This window comes from Cetorhinus maximus, chromosome 16 (assembly GCF_964194155.1).
Source record: "Cetorhinus maximus chromosome 16, sCetMax3.hap1.1, whole genome shotgun sequence".
In the NCBI taxonomy this organism is placed as follows: Eukaryota; Metazoa; Chordata; class Chondrichthyes; order Lamniformes; family Cetorhinidae; genus Cetorhinus; species Cetorhinus maximus.
The window spans coordinates 104,814,342-104,831,638 of NC_135894.1; the positions used below are offsets into that span (position 1 = coordinate 104,814,342).

At 50.6% G+C, this 17,297-nt stretch overlaps 1 protein-coding gene across 1 annotated transcript in view; it reads right to left on the reverse strand.

Moving 5' to 3' along the window:
- Positions 1-4,924, reverse strand: part of trappc10 (trafficking protein particle complex subunit 10) — an 82,503-nt gene extending 77,579 nt beyond the window's left edge. Inside the window, exon 1 of the mRNA XM_078560424.1 lies at positions 4,838-4,924. Coding sequence (XP_078416550.1) covers positions 4,838-4,889 — 52 coding nt within the window. The 5' untranslated portion in view covers positions 4,890-4,924. The remainder of the gene's footprint in view (positions 1-4,837) is intronic.
- Between the last annotated feature and the right edge of the window lie 12,373 nt (positions 4,925-17,297).

Here is a 17,297-nt window from a genome sequence, read left to right on the forward strand (position 1 = left end):
CAGTACTGTACCCCAGTGTTATACAGTGACAGACCTGTCCCCACCAGTACTGTACCCCAGTGTTATACAGTGACAGACCCGTCCCCACCAGTACTGTACCCCAGTGTTATACAGTGACAGACCCGTCCCCACCAGTACTGTACCCCAGTGTTATACAGTGACAGACCCGCCCCCACCAGTACTGTACCCCAGTGTTATACAGTGACAGACCCGTCCCCACCAGTACTGTAACCCAGTGTTATACAGTGACAGACCCGTCCCCACCAGTACTGTAACCCAGTGTTATACAGCGACAGACCCGTCCCCACCAGTACTGTACCCCAGTGTTATACAGTGACAGACCTGTCCCCACCAGTACTGTACCCCAGTGTTATACAGTGACAGACCCGTCCCCACCAGTACTGTAACCCAGTGTTATACAGCGACAGACCCGTCCCCACCAGTACTGTACCCCAGTGTTATACAGAGACAGACCTGTCCCCACCAGTACTGTACCCCAGTGTTATACAGTGACAGACCCGTCCCCACCAGTACTGTACCCCAGTGTTATACAGTGACAGACCCGTCCCCACCAGTACTGTACCCCAGTGTTATACAGAGACAGACCTGTCCCCACCAGTACTGTATCCCAGTGTTATACAGTGACAGACCTGTCCCCACCAGTACTGTACCCCAGTGTTATACAGTGACAGACCTGTCCCCACCAGTACTGTACCCCAGTGTTATACAGTGACAGACCCGTCCCCACCAGTACTGTACCCCAGTGTTATACAGTGACAGACCCGTCCCCACCAGTACTGTACCCCAGTGTTATACAGTGACAGACCCGTCCCCACCAGTACTGTACCCCAGTGTTATACAGTGACAGACCCGTCCCCACCAGTACTGTACCCCAGTGTTATACAGTGACAGACCCGTCCCCACCAGTACTGTACCCCCGTGTTATACAGTGACAGACCCATCCCCACCAGTACTGTACCCCAGTGTTATACAGTGACAGACCCGTCCCCACCAGTACTGTACCCGTGTTATACAGTGACAGACCCGTCCCCACCAGTACTGTACCCCAGTGTTATACAGTGACGGACCCGTCCCCACCAGTACTGTACCCCCGTGTTATACAGTGACAGACCCATCCCCACCAGTACTGTACCCCAGTGTTATACAGTGACAGACCCGTCCCCACCAGTACTGTACCCCAGTGTTATACAGTGACAGACCCATCCCCACCAGTACTGTACCCCAGTGTTATACAGTGACAGACCCATCCCCACCAGTACTGTACCCCAGTGTTATACAGTGACAGACCCGTCCCCACCAGTACTGTACCCCAGTGTTATACAGTGACAGACCCATCCCCACCAGTACTGTACCCCAGTGTTATACAGTGACAGACCCGTCCCCACCAGTACTGTACCCCAGTGTTATACAGTGACAGACCCGTCCCCACCAGTACTGTACCCCAGTGTTATACAGTGACAGACCCGTCCCCACCAGTACTGTACCCCAGTGTTATACAGTGACAGACCCGTCCCCACCAGTACTGTACCCCAGTGTTATACAGTGACAGACCCGTCCCCACCAGTACTGTACCCCAGTGTTATACAGTGACAGACCCATCCCCACCAGTACTGTACCCCAGTGTTATACAGTGACAGACCCGTCCCCACCAGTACTGTACCCCAGTGTTATACAGTGACAGACCCGTCCCCACCAGTACTGTACCCCCGTGTTATACAGTGACGGACCCGTCACCACCAGTACTGTACCCCAGTGTTATACAGTGACAGACCTGTCCCCACCAGTACTGTACCCCAGTGTTATACAGTGACAGACCCGTCCCTACCAGTACTGTACCCCAGTGTTATACAGTGACAGACCCGTCCCCACCAGTACTGTACCCCAGTGTTATACAGTGACAGACCCGTCCCCACCAGTACTGTACCCCAGTGTTATACAGTGACAGACCCGTCCCCACCAGTACTGTACCTCAGTGTTATACAGTGACAGACCCGTCCCCACCAGTACTGTACCCCAGTGTTATACAGTGACAGACCCGTCCCCACCAGTACTGTACCCCCGTGTTATACAGTGACGGACCCGTCACCACCAGTACTGTACCCCAGTGTTATACAGTGACAGACCTGTCCCCACCAGTACTGTACCCCAGTGTTATACAGTGACAGACCTGTCCCTACCAGTACTGTACCCCAGTGTTATACAGTGACAGACCCGTCCCCACCAGTACTGTACCCCAGTGTTATACAGTGACAGACCCGTCCCCACCAGTACTGTACCCCCGTGTTATACAGTGACAGACCCATCCCCACCAGTACTGTACCCCAGTGTTATACAGTGACAGACCCGTCCCCACCAGTACTGTACCCGTGTTATACAGTGACAGACCCATCCCCACCAGTACTGTACCCCAGTGTTATACAGTGACGGACCCGTCCCCACCAGTACTGTACCCCCGTGTTATACAGTGACAGACCCATCCCCACCAGTACTGTACCCCAGTGTTATACAGTGACAGACCCATCCCCACCAGTACTGTACCCCAGTGTTACACAGTGACAGACCCGTCCCCACCAGTACTGTACCCCCGTGTTATACAGTGACAGACCCATCCCCACCAGTACTGTACCCCAGTGTTATACAGTGACAGACCCGTCCCCACCAGTACTGTACCCCAGTGTTATACAGTGACAGACCCGTCCCCACCAGTACTGTACCCCAGTGTTATACAGTGACAGACCTGTCCCCACCAGTACTGTACCCCAGTGTTATACAGTGACAGACCCGTCCCCACCAGTACTGTACCCCAGTGTTATACAGTGACAGACCCGTCCCCACCAGTACTGTACCCCAGTGTTATACAGTGACAGACCCGTCCCCACCAGTACTGTACCCCAGTGTTATACAGTGACAGACCTGTCCCCACCAGTACTGTACCCCAGTGTTATACAGTGACAGACCCGTCCCCACCAGTACTGTACCCCCGTGTTATACAGTGACAGACCCGTCCCCACCAGTACTGTACCCCAGTGTTATACAGTGACAGACCCTCCCCCACTAGTACTGTACCCCAGTGTTATACAGTGACAGACCTGTCCCCACCAGTACTGTACCCCAGTGTTATACAGTGACAGACCCGTCCCCACCAGTACTGTACCCCAGTGTTATACAGTGACAGACCCGTCCCCACCAGTACTGTACCCCAGTGTTATACAGTGACGGACCCGTCCCCACCAGTACTGTACCCCAGTGTTATACAGAGACAGACCTGTCCCCACCAGTACTGTACCGCAGTGTTATACAGTGACAGACCTGTCCCCACCAGTACTGTACCCCAGTGTTATACAGTGACAGGCCCGTCCCCACCAGTACTGTACCCCAGTGTTATACAGTGACAGACCCGTCCCCACCAGTACTGTACCCGTGTTATACAGAGACAGACCTGTCCCCACCAGTACTGTACCCCAGTGTTATACAGTGACAGACCTGTCCCCACCAGTACTGTACCCCAGTGTTATACAGTGACAGACCTCTCCCCACCAGTACTGTACCCCAGTGTTATACAGTGACAGACCTGTCTCCACCAGTACTGTACCCCAGTGTTATACAGTGACAGACCTGTCCCCACCAGTACTGTACTCCAGTGTTATACAGTGACAGACCCGTCCCCACCAGTACTGTACCCCAGTGTTATACAGTGACAGACCTGTCCCCACCAGTACTGTACTCCAGTGTTATACAGTGACAGACCCGTCCCCACCAGTACTGTACCCCAGTGTTATACAGTGACAGGCCCGTCCCCACCAGTACTGTACCCCAGTGTTATACAGTGACAGACCTGTCCCCACCAGTACTGTACCCCAGTGTTATACAGTGACAGACCTGTCCCCACCAGTACTGTACCCCAGTGTTATACAGTGACAGACCCGTCCCCACCAGTACTGTACCCCAGTGTTATACAGTGACAGACCCGTCCCCACCAGTACTGTACCCCAGTGTTATACAGTGACAGACCCGTCCCCACCAGTACTGTACCCCAGTGTTATACAGTGACAGACCTGTTCCCACCAGTACTGTACCCCAGTGTTATACAGTGACAGACCTGTCCCCAACAGTACTGTACCCCAGTGTTATACAGTGACAGACCTGTCCCCACCAGTACTGTACCCCAGTGTTATACAGTGACAGACCTGTCCCCAACAGTACTGTACCCCAGTGTTATACAGTGACAGACCTGTTCCCACCAGTACTGTACCCCAGTGTTATACAGTGACAGACCCGTCCCCACCAGTACTGTACCCCAGTGTTATACAGTGACAGACCCGTCCCCACCAGTACTGTACCCCAGTGTTATACAGTGACAGACCTGTTCCCACCAGTACTGTACCCCAGTGTTATACAGTGACAGACCTGTCCCCAACAGTACTGTACCCCAGTGTTATACAGTGACAGACCTGTCCCCACCAGTACTGTACCCCAGTGTTATACAGTGACAGACCTGTCCCCAACAGTACTGTACCCCAGTGTTATACAGTGACAGACCCGTCCCCACCAGTACTGTACCCCAGTGTTATACAGTGACAGACCCGTCCCCACCAGTACTGTACCGCAGTGTTATACAGTGACAGACCCGTCCCCACCAGTACTGTACCCCAGTGTTATACAGTGACAGACCTGACCCCACCAGTACTGTACCCCAGTGTTATACAGTATTATTATTATTAGTGTTATACACTATTACACTGTGTTACTCAGTGTTATTCAGTATTGTACAGTCTGTATACAGACCCCCCCCCCCCCCGGTCTCCCTCTCACTCACAGGTCGCCAGGGGCCGGTTCTCCATGTTAAAAATCAGCAGCTTCTCCTCCATCCGCTCACAACATCCCCACTTCCGCTTCCGGGTCACCCGGCCCCGCCCATTAACTGTCGGCCAAGAACAGCCTTAAAGGCAACGTCCCATCACACCTGAAACTGATTCCTGTCTGATCCCAGATTGATTCCAGTCTGATCCCAGAGTGAATCCTGTCTGATCCCAGATTGATTCCTGTCTGATCCCAGAGTGATTCCAATCTGATCCCAGATTGATTCCTGTCTGATCCCAGAGTGAATCCTGTCTGATCCCAGATTGATTCCTGTCTGATCCCAGAGTGAATCCTGTCTGATCCCAGATTGATTCCTGTCTGATCCCAGAGTGATTCCAGTCTTATCCCAGATTGATTCCTGTCTGGTCCCAGAGTGATTCCAGTCTGATCCCAGATTGATTCCAGTCTGATCCCAGAGTGATTCCAGTCTGATCCCAGAGTGATTCCTGTCTGATCCCAGAGTGATTCCAGTCTGATCCCAGAGTGATTCCAGTCTGATCCCAGAGTGATTCCTGTCTGATCCCAGAGTGATTCCAGTCTGATCCCAGATTGATTCCTGTCTGATCCCAGAGTGATTCCAGTCTGATCCCACAGTGATTCCTGTCTGATCCCAGAGTGATTCCTGTCTGATCCCAGATTGATTCCTGTCTGATCCCAGAGTGATTCCAGTCTGATCCCAGATTGATTCCTGTCTGATCGCAGATTGATTCCTGTCTGATCCCAGATTGATTCCAGTCTGATCCCAGATTGATTCCAGTCTGATCCCAGATTGATTCCTATCTGATCCCTGAGTGATTCCTGTCTGATCCCAGATTGATTCCCGTCTGATCCCACAATGATTCTTGTCTGATCCCAGAGTGATTGCTGTCTGATCCCAGACTGATTCCAGACTGGTCCCAGATTGATCCCAGGTTGATTCCTGTCTGATCCCAGAGTGATTCCAGTCTGATCCCAGATTGATTCCAGTCTGATCCCAGGTTGATTCCAGTCTGATCCCAGAGTGATTCCTGTCCTGTCTGATCCCTGAGTGATTCCCGTCTGATCCCAGAGTGATTCCATTCTGATCCCAGATTGATTCTCGTCTGATCCCACAGTGATTCTTGTCTGATCCCAGAGTGATTGCTGTCTGATCCCAGACTGATTCAAGACTGATCCCAGATTGATTCCAGATTGATCCCAGAGTGATTCCTGTCCGATCCCAGGTTGATTCCTGTCTGATCCCAGGGTGATTCCAGTCTGATCCCAGATTGATTCCAGTCTGATCCCAGAGTGATTTTAGTCTGTACCCAGATTGATTCCAGTCTGATCCCACAGTGATTCCATTCTGATCCCAGATTGATTCCAGTCTGATCCCAGAGTGAATCCAGTCTGATCCCAGATTGATTCCAGTGTGATCCTAGAGTGATTCCAGTCTGATTCCAGAATGCTTCCAGTTTCATCCCAGTCTGATTCCAGACAAATCACAGACTAATTCTAATTTGATCCCAGACTGATCCCAGACTGAAATCAGACTGATCCCAGACTGAAATCAGACTGATCCCAGACTGAAATCAGCTTGTTTCCAGCCTGATTTCAGACTGATTCCAGTTCGAATCCAGTCTGATCCCAGAGTGATTCCAGTCTGATTCCAGATTGATTCCAGTCTCATCCTAGCCTGATTCCAGACTAATTGCAGACTAATTCTAATTTGATCCCAGACTGAAATGAGACTGATCCCGGACTGAAATCAGATTGATTCCAGCCTGATTCTAGACTGATTCCAGCTCGAATCCAGTCTGATTCCAGAGTGATTCCAGACTGATTCTAGCTCGAATCCAGTCTGATTCCAGAGTGATTCCAGTCTGATCCCAGAGTGATTCCTGTCCTGTCTGATCCCTGAGTGATTCCTGTCTGATCCCTGAGTGATTCCTGTCTGATCTCAGAGAGATTCCTGTCTGATCCCACAGTGATTCCTGTCTGATCCCAGACTGATTCCAGACTGATCCCAGATTGATTCCAGATTGATCCCAGAGTGATTCCTGTCTGATCCCAGGTTGATTCCTGTCTGATCCCAGAGTGATTCCAGTCTGATCCCAGATTGATTCCAGTCTGATCCCAGAGTGATTTTAGTCTGTACCCAGATTGATTCCAGTCTGATCCCACAGTGATTCCATTCTGATCCCAGATTGATTCCAGTCTGATCCCAGAGTGAATCCAGTCTGATCCCAGATTGATTCCAGTCTGATCCCTCAGTGATTCCAGTCTGATCCCAGATTGATTCCAGTGTGATCCTAGAGTGATTCCAGTCTGATTCCAGAATGCTTCCAGTTTCATCCCAGTCTGATTCCAGACAAATCACAGACTAATTCTAATTTGATCCCAGACTGATCCCAGACTGAAATCAGACTGATCCCAGACTGAAATCAGACTGATCCCAGACTGAAATCAGCTTGTTTCCAGCCTGATTTCAGACTGATTCCAGTTCGAATCCAGTCTGATCCCAGAGTGATTCCAGTCTGATTCCAGATTGATTCCAGTCTCATCCTAGCCTGATTCCAGACTAATTGCAGACTAATTCTAATTTGATCCCAGACTGAAATGAGACTGATCCCGGACTGAAATCAGATTGATTCCAGCCTGATTCTAGACTGATTCCAGCTCGAATCCAGTCTGATTCCAGAGTGATTCCAGACTGATTCTAGCTCGAATCCAGTCTGATTCCAGAGTGATTCCAGACTGATTCTAGCTCGAATCCAGTCTGATTCCAGACTGATTCTAGCTCGAATCCAGTCTGATTCCAGAGTGATTCCAGACTGATTCTAGCTCGAATCCAGTCTGATTCCAGACTCATCCTGGCAAGGAACGAGCTGGCTCCTCTTCTTTCGGTTACAAAATCCTTGTAACTCTCAGGGATCTGTTTAACCTCACCCGAACTCTCAGCAGTGCCCCTACAGGGTTTTGCAGCCACAGTCAGAGCCATAGCCGGGTCTGCAACATTCTCTGACTGACTCCCATTCTCTGCACGGTGGGTATGTGCCCCGATAAATCCCACTCGGTTTTCCCGGAACCTCCAGCAGTTGGCCCAGTGGTGGCTTACCTTTTGGCAGTTAAAACACATGGGCTTCTTGGCCTCACTTTTCACCTCAGCACCACCCCACCCTTTCTGTCCTGAGGAGGGCCCCCAGCATTTCCCTCTCTCCCATGGGTGCTCATTTTCCCATCACTCTCCCCCCACCCCCCCACCCTCTTTATCCTTCCCAGTTGGTTGGGGGTGAACAGGGGAGGGTCTCTTCTGGAACAGGGGCTTGTGGATCAGCTCATAATCATCAGCCAGTGTGACTGCCTGCCTGCCTGGCCCCTGTGACCCTCTGCTCCTCTAGGTGTGTTCTTATTGGGAAGGGTAGGGAGTTTATCAACTCCTCAAGGAGAATTATTACACGGAGGTTTTCGTAAGTAACTTCTGTTTTACGTGCCCACACCCGCCAGTCAAAAGCAAATTGCTTAAGCCTTTCAAATTCCAGGTACGTCTGGTCAGGGTGTTTCGTGAGGGTGAGGGGTTTCTGGCGGTACACCTCCAGCACTAACCGGTACGCACTTCAAATATCCCTTTTTACTGCCTCACAGTGAGTGGCACTTTCGTCAGGCTGGAGGGAGTAAACCTCATGAGCCTTCCCCAAAAGTTTACTCTGCAGGAATAAGGACCAATGTTGGACTGGCCACTTTAACTGTTGTGCTAACTGATTGAAAGAGATAAAGAAAGCTCCCACCTCTGCTTTATCAAACTGCGGGATGAAATGAGCTAACCGGATTGACTCAGCCCTTAAATCTGAGCAAGTGGTGTCTTCAAGGGATACATTAGGATTCCTGCCACTCAGCTCGAGCTGTTTTAGTTTAAACTCCCTTTCCCTCTCTGTCCTGAAATCCTCTCTCTTCTCTCCATGCCCTTTCCTGTCTTCCCTCTTTCTCTCTCTCCCTTTCCCTTTCCTTTTCTCTTTCCTGAAATTCTAACTTCTGCTGCTCCAATTTTAATGTCTCTACAGCCACTCTATCTGTTTCATCGTCCTCAATGTCCACCTGTAGGCCATTGGCCGCCCCTTTCAAAATTTCAGGTTTTCCGGCCTTCATGCGAAATTCTAATCCTAGGTGCCTCGCTAACTCTTTTAACTCTTTGAGGGACAGAACTGTTAAATTTTCATAACTAACGTCCCTTCCATCTGTAAAAACGCTGGCATCAAATGTGGACATTTTTACACTTTGGCAGGACAGAGTCAAGAAAACCTTTTCGCATTTTTTAGATTTCGCTTCAGAAGGATTTCAACTATCACTGGTTTTCTACCACACAGCGGCACCAATATTCAGTAATGTGCTGGAGAATGGAAAGTAGCATCAGAACTGTTACTGCAAATTCACTTTGGGAAGTGCACGACTGGATTGTAGCAGTCTCTGCACCTCTCCTTTTTAAAAGGTTTAAAACACAACTAACCAAGGCCTTTTTGCAGCCTTAGTATATTTGGAAGTGATAATTATTGATTTTCTAATGTCCATCTTTGTATATGGACCTTCATAGTTTACTTTCTCTTTGATTACGATATCATTACGATGATATCTTGGAGGGGACATCGAATTAAGCTTTGTGGGTAGAGCTTATGAATAAAAAAGGGGGCAGCCACATTGTTAGGTGTTTATTATAGACCCCCAGATAGTCAGTGGGAAATTGAGGAGCAAATATGTGCACAATTTGTGGAGGTGTGTAAAAACAATAATAGGGTAATTATATTAGGTGATTTCAACTTTCCCAACATTAATTGGGATAGACATAGTGTTAAGGGCTTGGATGGAGTGGATTTCTTGAAATGTGTACAGGAGAACTTTTTAGGTCAATATGTAGAGGATCCAACAAGGGACGGCGCATTGCTGGACCTAATTCTGGGGAATGAAGCCGGACAGGTGGCTGAGGTGGTGGTGGGGGAGCATTTTAGTGATAGCGACCACAACATGATACAGTTTAAGTTTGTTATGGACAAAGAAATAGACAAGTTGCAAAAAAATGTTTTGGATTGGGGGAGAGCGGATTTTAATAAAATAAGGCAGGATCTGGCCAAGGTAGACTGGGAACAGCTACTTGTGGGGAAATCTACAGAGGAACAGTGGGGGGCATTCAGAAAGGAAATAGGGAGGGTACAGTCTCAACATGTTCCCTCTAGGGTGATAGGAAGGAGTAACAAGCCCAGAGAACCATGGATGACCAGAGATATTCAGGATACGATGAGAAGGAAAAGAGAGTCTTTTAGCAGGTACAAGGAAAGCAAATTAGTGGAGTACAGAAAGTGCAGGGTGGAGCTTAAGAAAGCAATTAGGAGAGTAAAGAGGGGATATGAGAAAGCTCTGGCTGGGAAAAGCAGGGAAAATCCCAAGATATTCTATAAATATATCAATGGGAAGAGGATAACCAGGGAAAGAGTAGGGCCCATAAGGGACCAAGGAGGCAATCTATGGGTGGAGCCAGAGGACATCGCTAAAGTGTTGAATGAATACTTCACATCCGTCTTCACCCAAGAGAATGAGGATGAAGGTATCGAACTCGTGGAGAGAGACTGTGAGGTTCTTGAACAAATTGATAGCGGGAGTGACAAGGTATTGGAGGTGTTGGCAGGCTTAAAAGTGGACAAATCTCCAGGTCCAGATGATTTGTGTCCCAGACTGCTGAGGCAGGCAAGGGAGGAGATCACAGGGGCTCTGGCCCAAATTTTTAACTCCTCTCTGGCCACGGGGGAGGTACCAGAGGACTGGAGAACAGCTAATGTGGTTCCGCTATTTAAGAAGGGTTGTAGAGAGAAGCCAGGGAACTACAGACCAGTGAGTCTCACATCAGTGGTAGGGAAACTATTGGAGAAAATTCTGAAGGAGAGAATCTATCTCCATTTGGAGAGGCAAGGTTTGATCAGGGATAGTCAACATGGCTTTGTCAGAGGGAGGTCATGCCTAACAAATTTGTTTGAATTTTTTGAGGAGGTGACCAGGTGTGTAGATGAGGTTAGTGCAGTTGATGTAGTTTATATGGATTTCAGCAAAGCCTTTGACAAGGTCCCACATGGGAGACTTATAAAGAAGGCAAATGCACATTGGATACAGGGTAATTTGATAAGGTGGATTCAAAATTGGCTTAGTTGTAGGAGGCAGAGGGTGATGACAGAAGAATGCTTTAGTGACTGGAAGCCAGTGTCCAGTGGCGTACCACAGGGATCTGTGCTGGGTCCCCTATTATTTGCCATTTATATAAACTACATAGATGACTATGTGGGGGGTAGGATTAGTAAGTTTGCGGATGACACAAAGATTGGCCGGGTGGTTAACAGTGTGGTTGATTGTCTTGAGCTACAGGAGGATATGGATGGGATGGTCAAATGGGCAGATAAGTGGCAGATGGAATTTAACTCTGAAAAGTGTGAGGTGATACACTTTGGAAGGAGTAATTTGACAAGGAAGTATTCAATGAATGGCATGACACTAGGAAGTTCTGAGGAACAAAGGGACCTTGGCGTGTGTGTCCATAGATCTCTGAAGACGGAGGGGCATGTTAGTGGGGTGGTGAAAAAGGCATATGGGACACTTGCCTTTATCAATCGAGGCATAGATTACAAAAGTAGGGAGGTCATGTTGGAGTTGTATAGAACCTTGGTGAGGTCACAGCTGGAGTACTGTGTGCAGTCCTGGTCACCACATTATAGGAAGGATGTGATTGCACTGGAGGGGGTGCAGAGGAGATTCACCAGGATGTTGCCTGGGATGAAACATTTAAGTTATGAAGAGAGGTTGGATAGACTTGGGTTGTTTTCGTTGGAGCAGAGAAGACTGAAGGGTGATCTGATTGAGGTGTACAAGATTATGAGGGGCATGGACAGGGTGGATAGGGAGCAGCTGTTCCCCTTAGTTGAAGGGTCAGTCACAAGGGGACATAAGTTCAAGGTGAGGGGCAGGAGGTTTAGGGGGGATGTGAGGAAAAACTTTTTTACCCAGAGGGTGGTGAGGGTCTGGAATGTGCTGCCTGGGAGGGTGGTGGAGGCGGGTTGCCTCACATCCTTTAAAAAGTACCTGGATGAGCACTTGGCACGTCATAACATTCAAGGCTATGGGCCAAGTGCTGGTAAATGGGATTAGGTAGGTAGGTCAGGTGTTTCTCATGTGTCGGTGCAGACTCGATGGGCCGAAGGGCCTCTTCTGCACTCTGTGTTTCTGTGATTTTTTTTAAAAATTGGTCTCAAAGGAACAATTTACTTTCCTCAGTCTAATTCTTTCATTTTGTCTGTGGGAACCATCTCGGTATGAGCCTCCGATTTGTTACAACCAGTTCCCGGGCAAGGTCCCCAATTTGTTAACTTCCCGAATGGGACCCCGATTTTGTTCTGCTCCCGGGTGGGGAGGAATGAGCTGGCTCCCCTTCTTTATTCAACCCCCTCGGTTGGTCGCAACAAGGTTAATTTAAAAGGGATCCTTTCCCCCGTGGATACCTTTTCCCAGTCCAAATGTATTTATGGATTAGAAGGAGCCAATTTAACAAGGCTTTCTTGAGCCAAAGAAAAAGATGGTTTATTAATGACTAAAACCCAAGAAAAATAATAAAATGCAACACACGCATACAGAGATCAGAAATACCAAGTTAAGAGTCCAAATAAAAGTTTTAAAAATATATGAATAAGTCTTTGGTTTGTCCATTAGGTGGAGATGGTGATACGTTGCGGCCGTTAAGTTGGGTGATTCCGGTAGAGCTGACTTTGACAGTTTGACAGTTAGTTTGGAGACACTTGGTTCTGCAGGGGGCTGAAAGGCTGTCCTATTCCCTTTTGTTTGTGGCTTCTGCTGAGCTTTGCCTCCGGCAACAGAGAGGGGGCGAGCTGCAGGGGGGTGAGTAGCTTGTCCTTCCGCTTGCTGTCACACACTGTCACACACCAGCACGCCAGCTTTTTAACTGATTCTTTTCCCTGTGTATTCTGGAAGGGAAAAAAAAATGCTTTGCACCCAGACTCCATGTTCTTTCATCTCTGACCATTTTACACATTATGAGATATGAATCAACTGGAGATGGATTTTAGACGTCTGCTGAGATGTGATAATCAGTCTTTTATCTCTGCAACCACAGGAGGTTAAAGTTCAGTCTTTTGCATCTTTCCTATCTCCCTTTCGAGTGTCTCTGTTTGAAGAAGGCCCTGACACCTTTCTGGTGCGACATTCCATGTCCCCTCAGGACCAGTTGGTCAACTATAATCCACATAGAAATTTCCAGAAAGTGGTCACTTTACATCACCAGCCATCTTTTCCTCAGTGTCTTTACTTGTATTTCCTTTTTTAAAAAAAGCACAGGTCTTCCTTAAAAGGTTCAAATTGCCGTAGGTAATTGGTACATTAGTCCACTGTCATAACACAAGGAACGCCAGCTCCAACAACTTATGGGTGTCGATTTTTCAAATTTCCCTAGATTTTCCAAAATTCACTAGATTTTTCAAATTTTCCTAGATTCGGGGAAGGTTCCATCAGATTGGAAAGTAGCAGATATAACTCCTTTATTCAAAAACGGAAGGAAACAGGAAGCAGGAAACCACAGGCCAGTTAGCTTAACATCTGTCATAGGGAAAATGATAGAAGTTATTATTGAAGACATTATAAAAGGGCACTTAGAAAAATTCAAGGTAACCAGGCAGAGACAACATGGTTTTGTGAAAGAGAAATCATGTTTATCCAATTATTATGACCGGGATGGGAGGAGTGCGTGAATTATCCAACCCCGCTACTCCACAGGCCCTACCATTAATTTAAAAGTTTTATTTTATCACCGTAATAGTCAATCATCTATTTCCCTTCCTGGTGCCCAGGATAAAGCAGTCTTCAACCAGGTTTCTGTCAAAAACTCGGAATGGTTAATTTATTTTTAAAACAAAACTTCTTTTCACAAGTTGCAAGTTCTGGTTAACACACAATTGTCACCGGGAAGTATAACTATCTATCTCTTCATAGAAAATTCCCCCAGTGCACAATGGGGGGTCCTCAGGGTCACAGGTGGCTCCTGTAGATGGCCCATGTCGGAGGAAGGAAGGCAAAAGATCAGTCCTTCAATCATCAAAGTCACTGCGCGTGCTGGGCGGGCTGAGGAGACAGTGGAGACCTGCAAACAAAGGACAAACAGACAGGCCTGAATTTTACCCTCAGGGTGCGCCTGAAGTCAGCGGGACAGGCCGAAAGCAGGTGTCAATCCCACTCCCGGCCGACATCGCACTGTGAACCTGACCTTACGCTGGGTAGCCAATGAAGGCCCGCCCAGCGTGAAACCTGCCTGCAAGTTGGTGTTTCTGTGCTCAGGGGGTGGGGGCACCTCAGGCGCCAGGTCCAATGGGGACCCAGTGGAGTGTTAAAAAGCGGAAGAGGCAGCAGCTCCCTGAAGCTACCAGGAGTTGTGGGGGAGGATGAGGGGGCTGTTTGGAAGCTGTCCAAGCAGTGTCCTGGCGTGTGCAGTCATGGCCTCAGCACCTGGTGGTCATGGAAGGTGGGAGGGCAGGTCAGGTGGGCACTTTGCCCCCCATTTCTCAGGTGAGTGGGAGTGCTGGTGGAGGAGGTCAGTGCCAGGCGGCTTACCCTAACGCCCAGGGACGGCAAGAGAAGGCCGCCCCACCTGACCAAGACGGCCTGGACAGAGGTCGCCGCCCAGGTCAGTGGGCAGGACATGATGTGCCGCATGTGGCTTCAGTGCCACAAAAGGTTCAATGATCTGCTGTGGTCAGCAAGGGTCAGTGCAGAAACAGCATGGACCTGTGCGGAGAACTTTAGTCAGGTGCCCGTTCCTCAGAACATTCAGGGATCTAAGAGTGTGATGCCACCTGGCACTGAAACCTGCCCTGCCAAGGCTGGGATGTCAGCACCACTGACCTCAGTGCATTGCAGGGTGAGATGTGCCACAGTGACACAGCCCACCTAATGCCCGGGTGGGAACCAGGAAAGGAGCTTCAGGGAGATGGAGCAACAATGAGGCTTTCTATTTCCCCTGACAGGAGAAGAGGAGTCATAACGCTGCGGAGTGCCGCACAACAGGTGGAGGAGCCAAATCTGTGCATCCTCACGGAGCACGAGAGAGACTCACTGGAGCTGGACTGTCACTGGCCAGCTCACTCCTCCACTCACGGTGAGGCGGGGGTCTCAGATGAAGGTAAGGGTGCAGGTGACAGACGTGTGTCTGGTGGGTACTGGAAACATAATGGGCTCCTCTCGTCAGAAACTGAACTGTTGTAGCCAGAGAGCCCACTGAAGCTCCAATGCAGATAGCACCATACAGCAGCTCTCCACTGTCTCCTCAGCCCGCCCAGCATGCAGAATGACTTTGATGATTGAATGTACTAATCTTTTGCCTTGCGCCATCTGCAGGAGCTGCTGGTGACCCCGAGGACATCGCATTGAGCTCCAAGGAAGATATCACACCTACACCAGCGTCACACTGTCTCTCTGAACCAGGCACCAGCACAGGTACTCACACGTCAGTGGGCATTAGGTATTTGGCTCCACGGGTAATGCACAGCAGTGAGGGCACATCACACTCACATGAGGAACTGGCAGAGGCAGAGAGGTCCCAGGGAGCCCAAAGTGGGAGTACAGCTGGAGACCAGGACCATGCTGCGTCCGAGGCATGTTGACAAGCCTCTGGAGTTGTCCATCAGGTGGCAGATGCTGGATAATCAGTGGGATGCGCAGGGACAACTCGCGGAGCTCCATGAGGGTCTGCGTGCCATGGTCTCTGTCATGGAGGAGTCCATATGGTGCATGGGTTCTGCATTGACCCTTAACACCGAGCGCACTGTCTCCTCCATTGACAGAGTGGCGACTCTCATGGAGAGGCAGCTCCAGGGACAGAACCGGGTTCCTGGGGTTGCACTCGGACCTGCAAACCCTCACACAGGCAATGATCTCAAGAGGGATGAGTGTGAGAGATGGATGAGTCTCTCTGCTGGGTACCCGTCCATCAATGGTGAGCAGGGAGGTGCAAACACCCCTCATGCTGGCAGGTGAGCTGCCTGTCGTCTCTGTGGGTCCTCTCAGGGTTCTCCGGACAAGGGTACCAGTTCCTCTGCCCTTCTGCCAGTGGCCACTGCATCTGATGATGCCGTGGTGAGTGAGGAGTGCCCAGTTATGGGGCTGGATGCACCCTCCTAGGCAGAGTCTAGTCAGGCTCCAACAGCCCAGGGACAGCTGCCAAGGTCAGCACCAGGACAGCAGAGTCAGCAGGGCTGCCCCCAATGCCACTGTCAGCGAGGAGGGGCTACCAAGATGCAACACTTGCAGATGTAGGTTGAAGGCACCTTGAGCACAGCAGCCACCTCTCCAAGGGATAGCCCTCATCACCCAGGAGCCATCCATCCACCCATACAGGAGCCACAAACAGCCTGGGTACCTGTCAGTGCCGCAGGATGTAAACCTCGTGTGAGCTCCCAGGGTAATGGGCACAAACTTGGAGAATCTGTGCCCTGTGGTCACAGACGATCTGAACATTCATTGGGTGGAGCCCTTTCTCTTGATGAAAGCTCCCGGCTCACCTGCTGGTGCCTCGATGGCCATGTGAGTGCAGCAAGATATTGCACCCTGGACATGGGGGAACCCAACCATCGCAGTGAAGCCTCCTGCTCACCCCGCCTGGCCCTCCCCACCTGACTCTCTCCGCCTGACTCTCTCCGCCTGACTCTCCCCGCCTGGCTCTCCCCGCCTGGCTCTCTCCGCCTGGCTCTCCCCGCCTGGCTCTCCCCGCCTGGCTCTCTCCGCCTGGCTCTCTCCGCCTGACTCTCCCCGCCTGGCTCTCCCCGCCTGGCTCTCCCCGCCTGACTCTCTCCGCCTGGCTCTCCCCGCCTGGCTCTCCCCGCCTGACTCTCTCCGCCTGGCTCTCTCCGCCTGGCTCTCTCCGCCTGACTCTCCCCGCCTGGCTCTCCCCGCCTGACTCTCTCCGCCTGGCTCTCTCCGCCTGGCTCTCTCCGCCTGACTCTCCCCGCCTGGCTCTCTCCACCTGACTCTCCCCGCCTAGCTCTCTCCGCCTGACTCTCCCCGCCTGGCTCTCTCCGCCTGACTCTCTCCGCCTGGCTCTCTCCGCCTGACTCTCCCCGCCTGGCTCTCTCCGCCTGACTCTCTCCGCCTGGCTCTCTCCGCCTGACTCTCCCCGCCTGGCTCTCTCCGCCTGACTCTCTCCGCCTGACTCTCTCCGCCTGACTCTCTCCGCCTGGCTCTCCCCGCCTGGCTCTCCCCGCCTGACTCTCTCCGCCTGACTCTCCCCGCCTGGCTCTCTCCGCCTGACTCTCTCCGCCTGGCTCTCTCCGTCTAGCTCTCCCCGCCTGGCTCTCCCCACCTGACTCTCTCCACCTGACTCTCTCCGCCTGGCTCTCTCCGTTTGGCTCTCTCCGCCTGGCTCTCCCCGT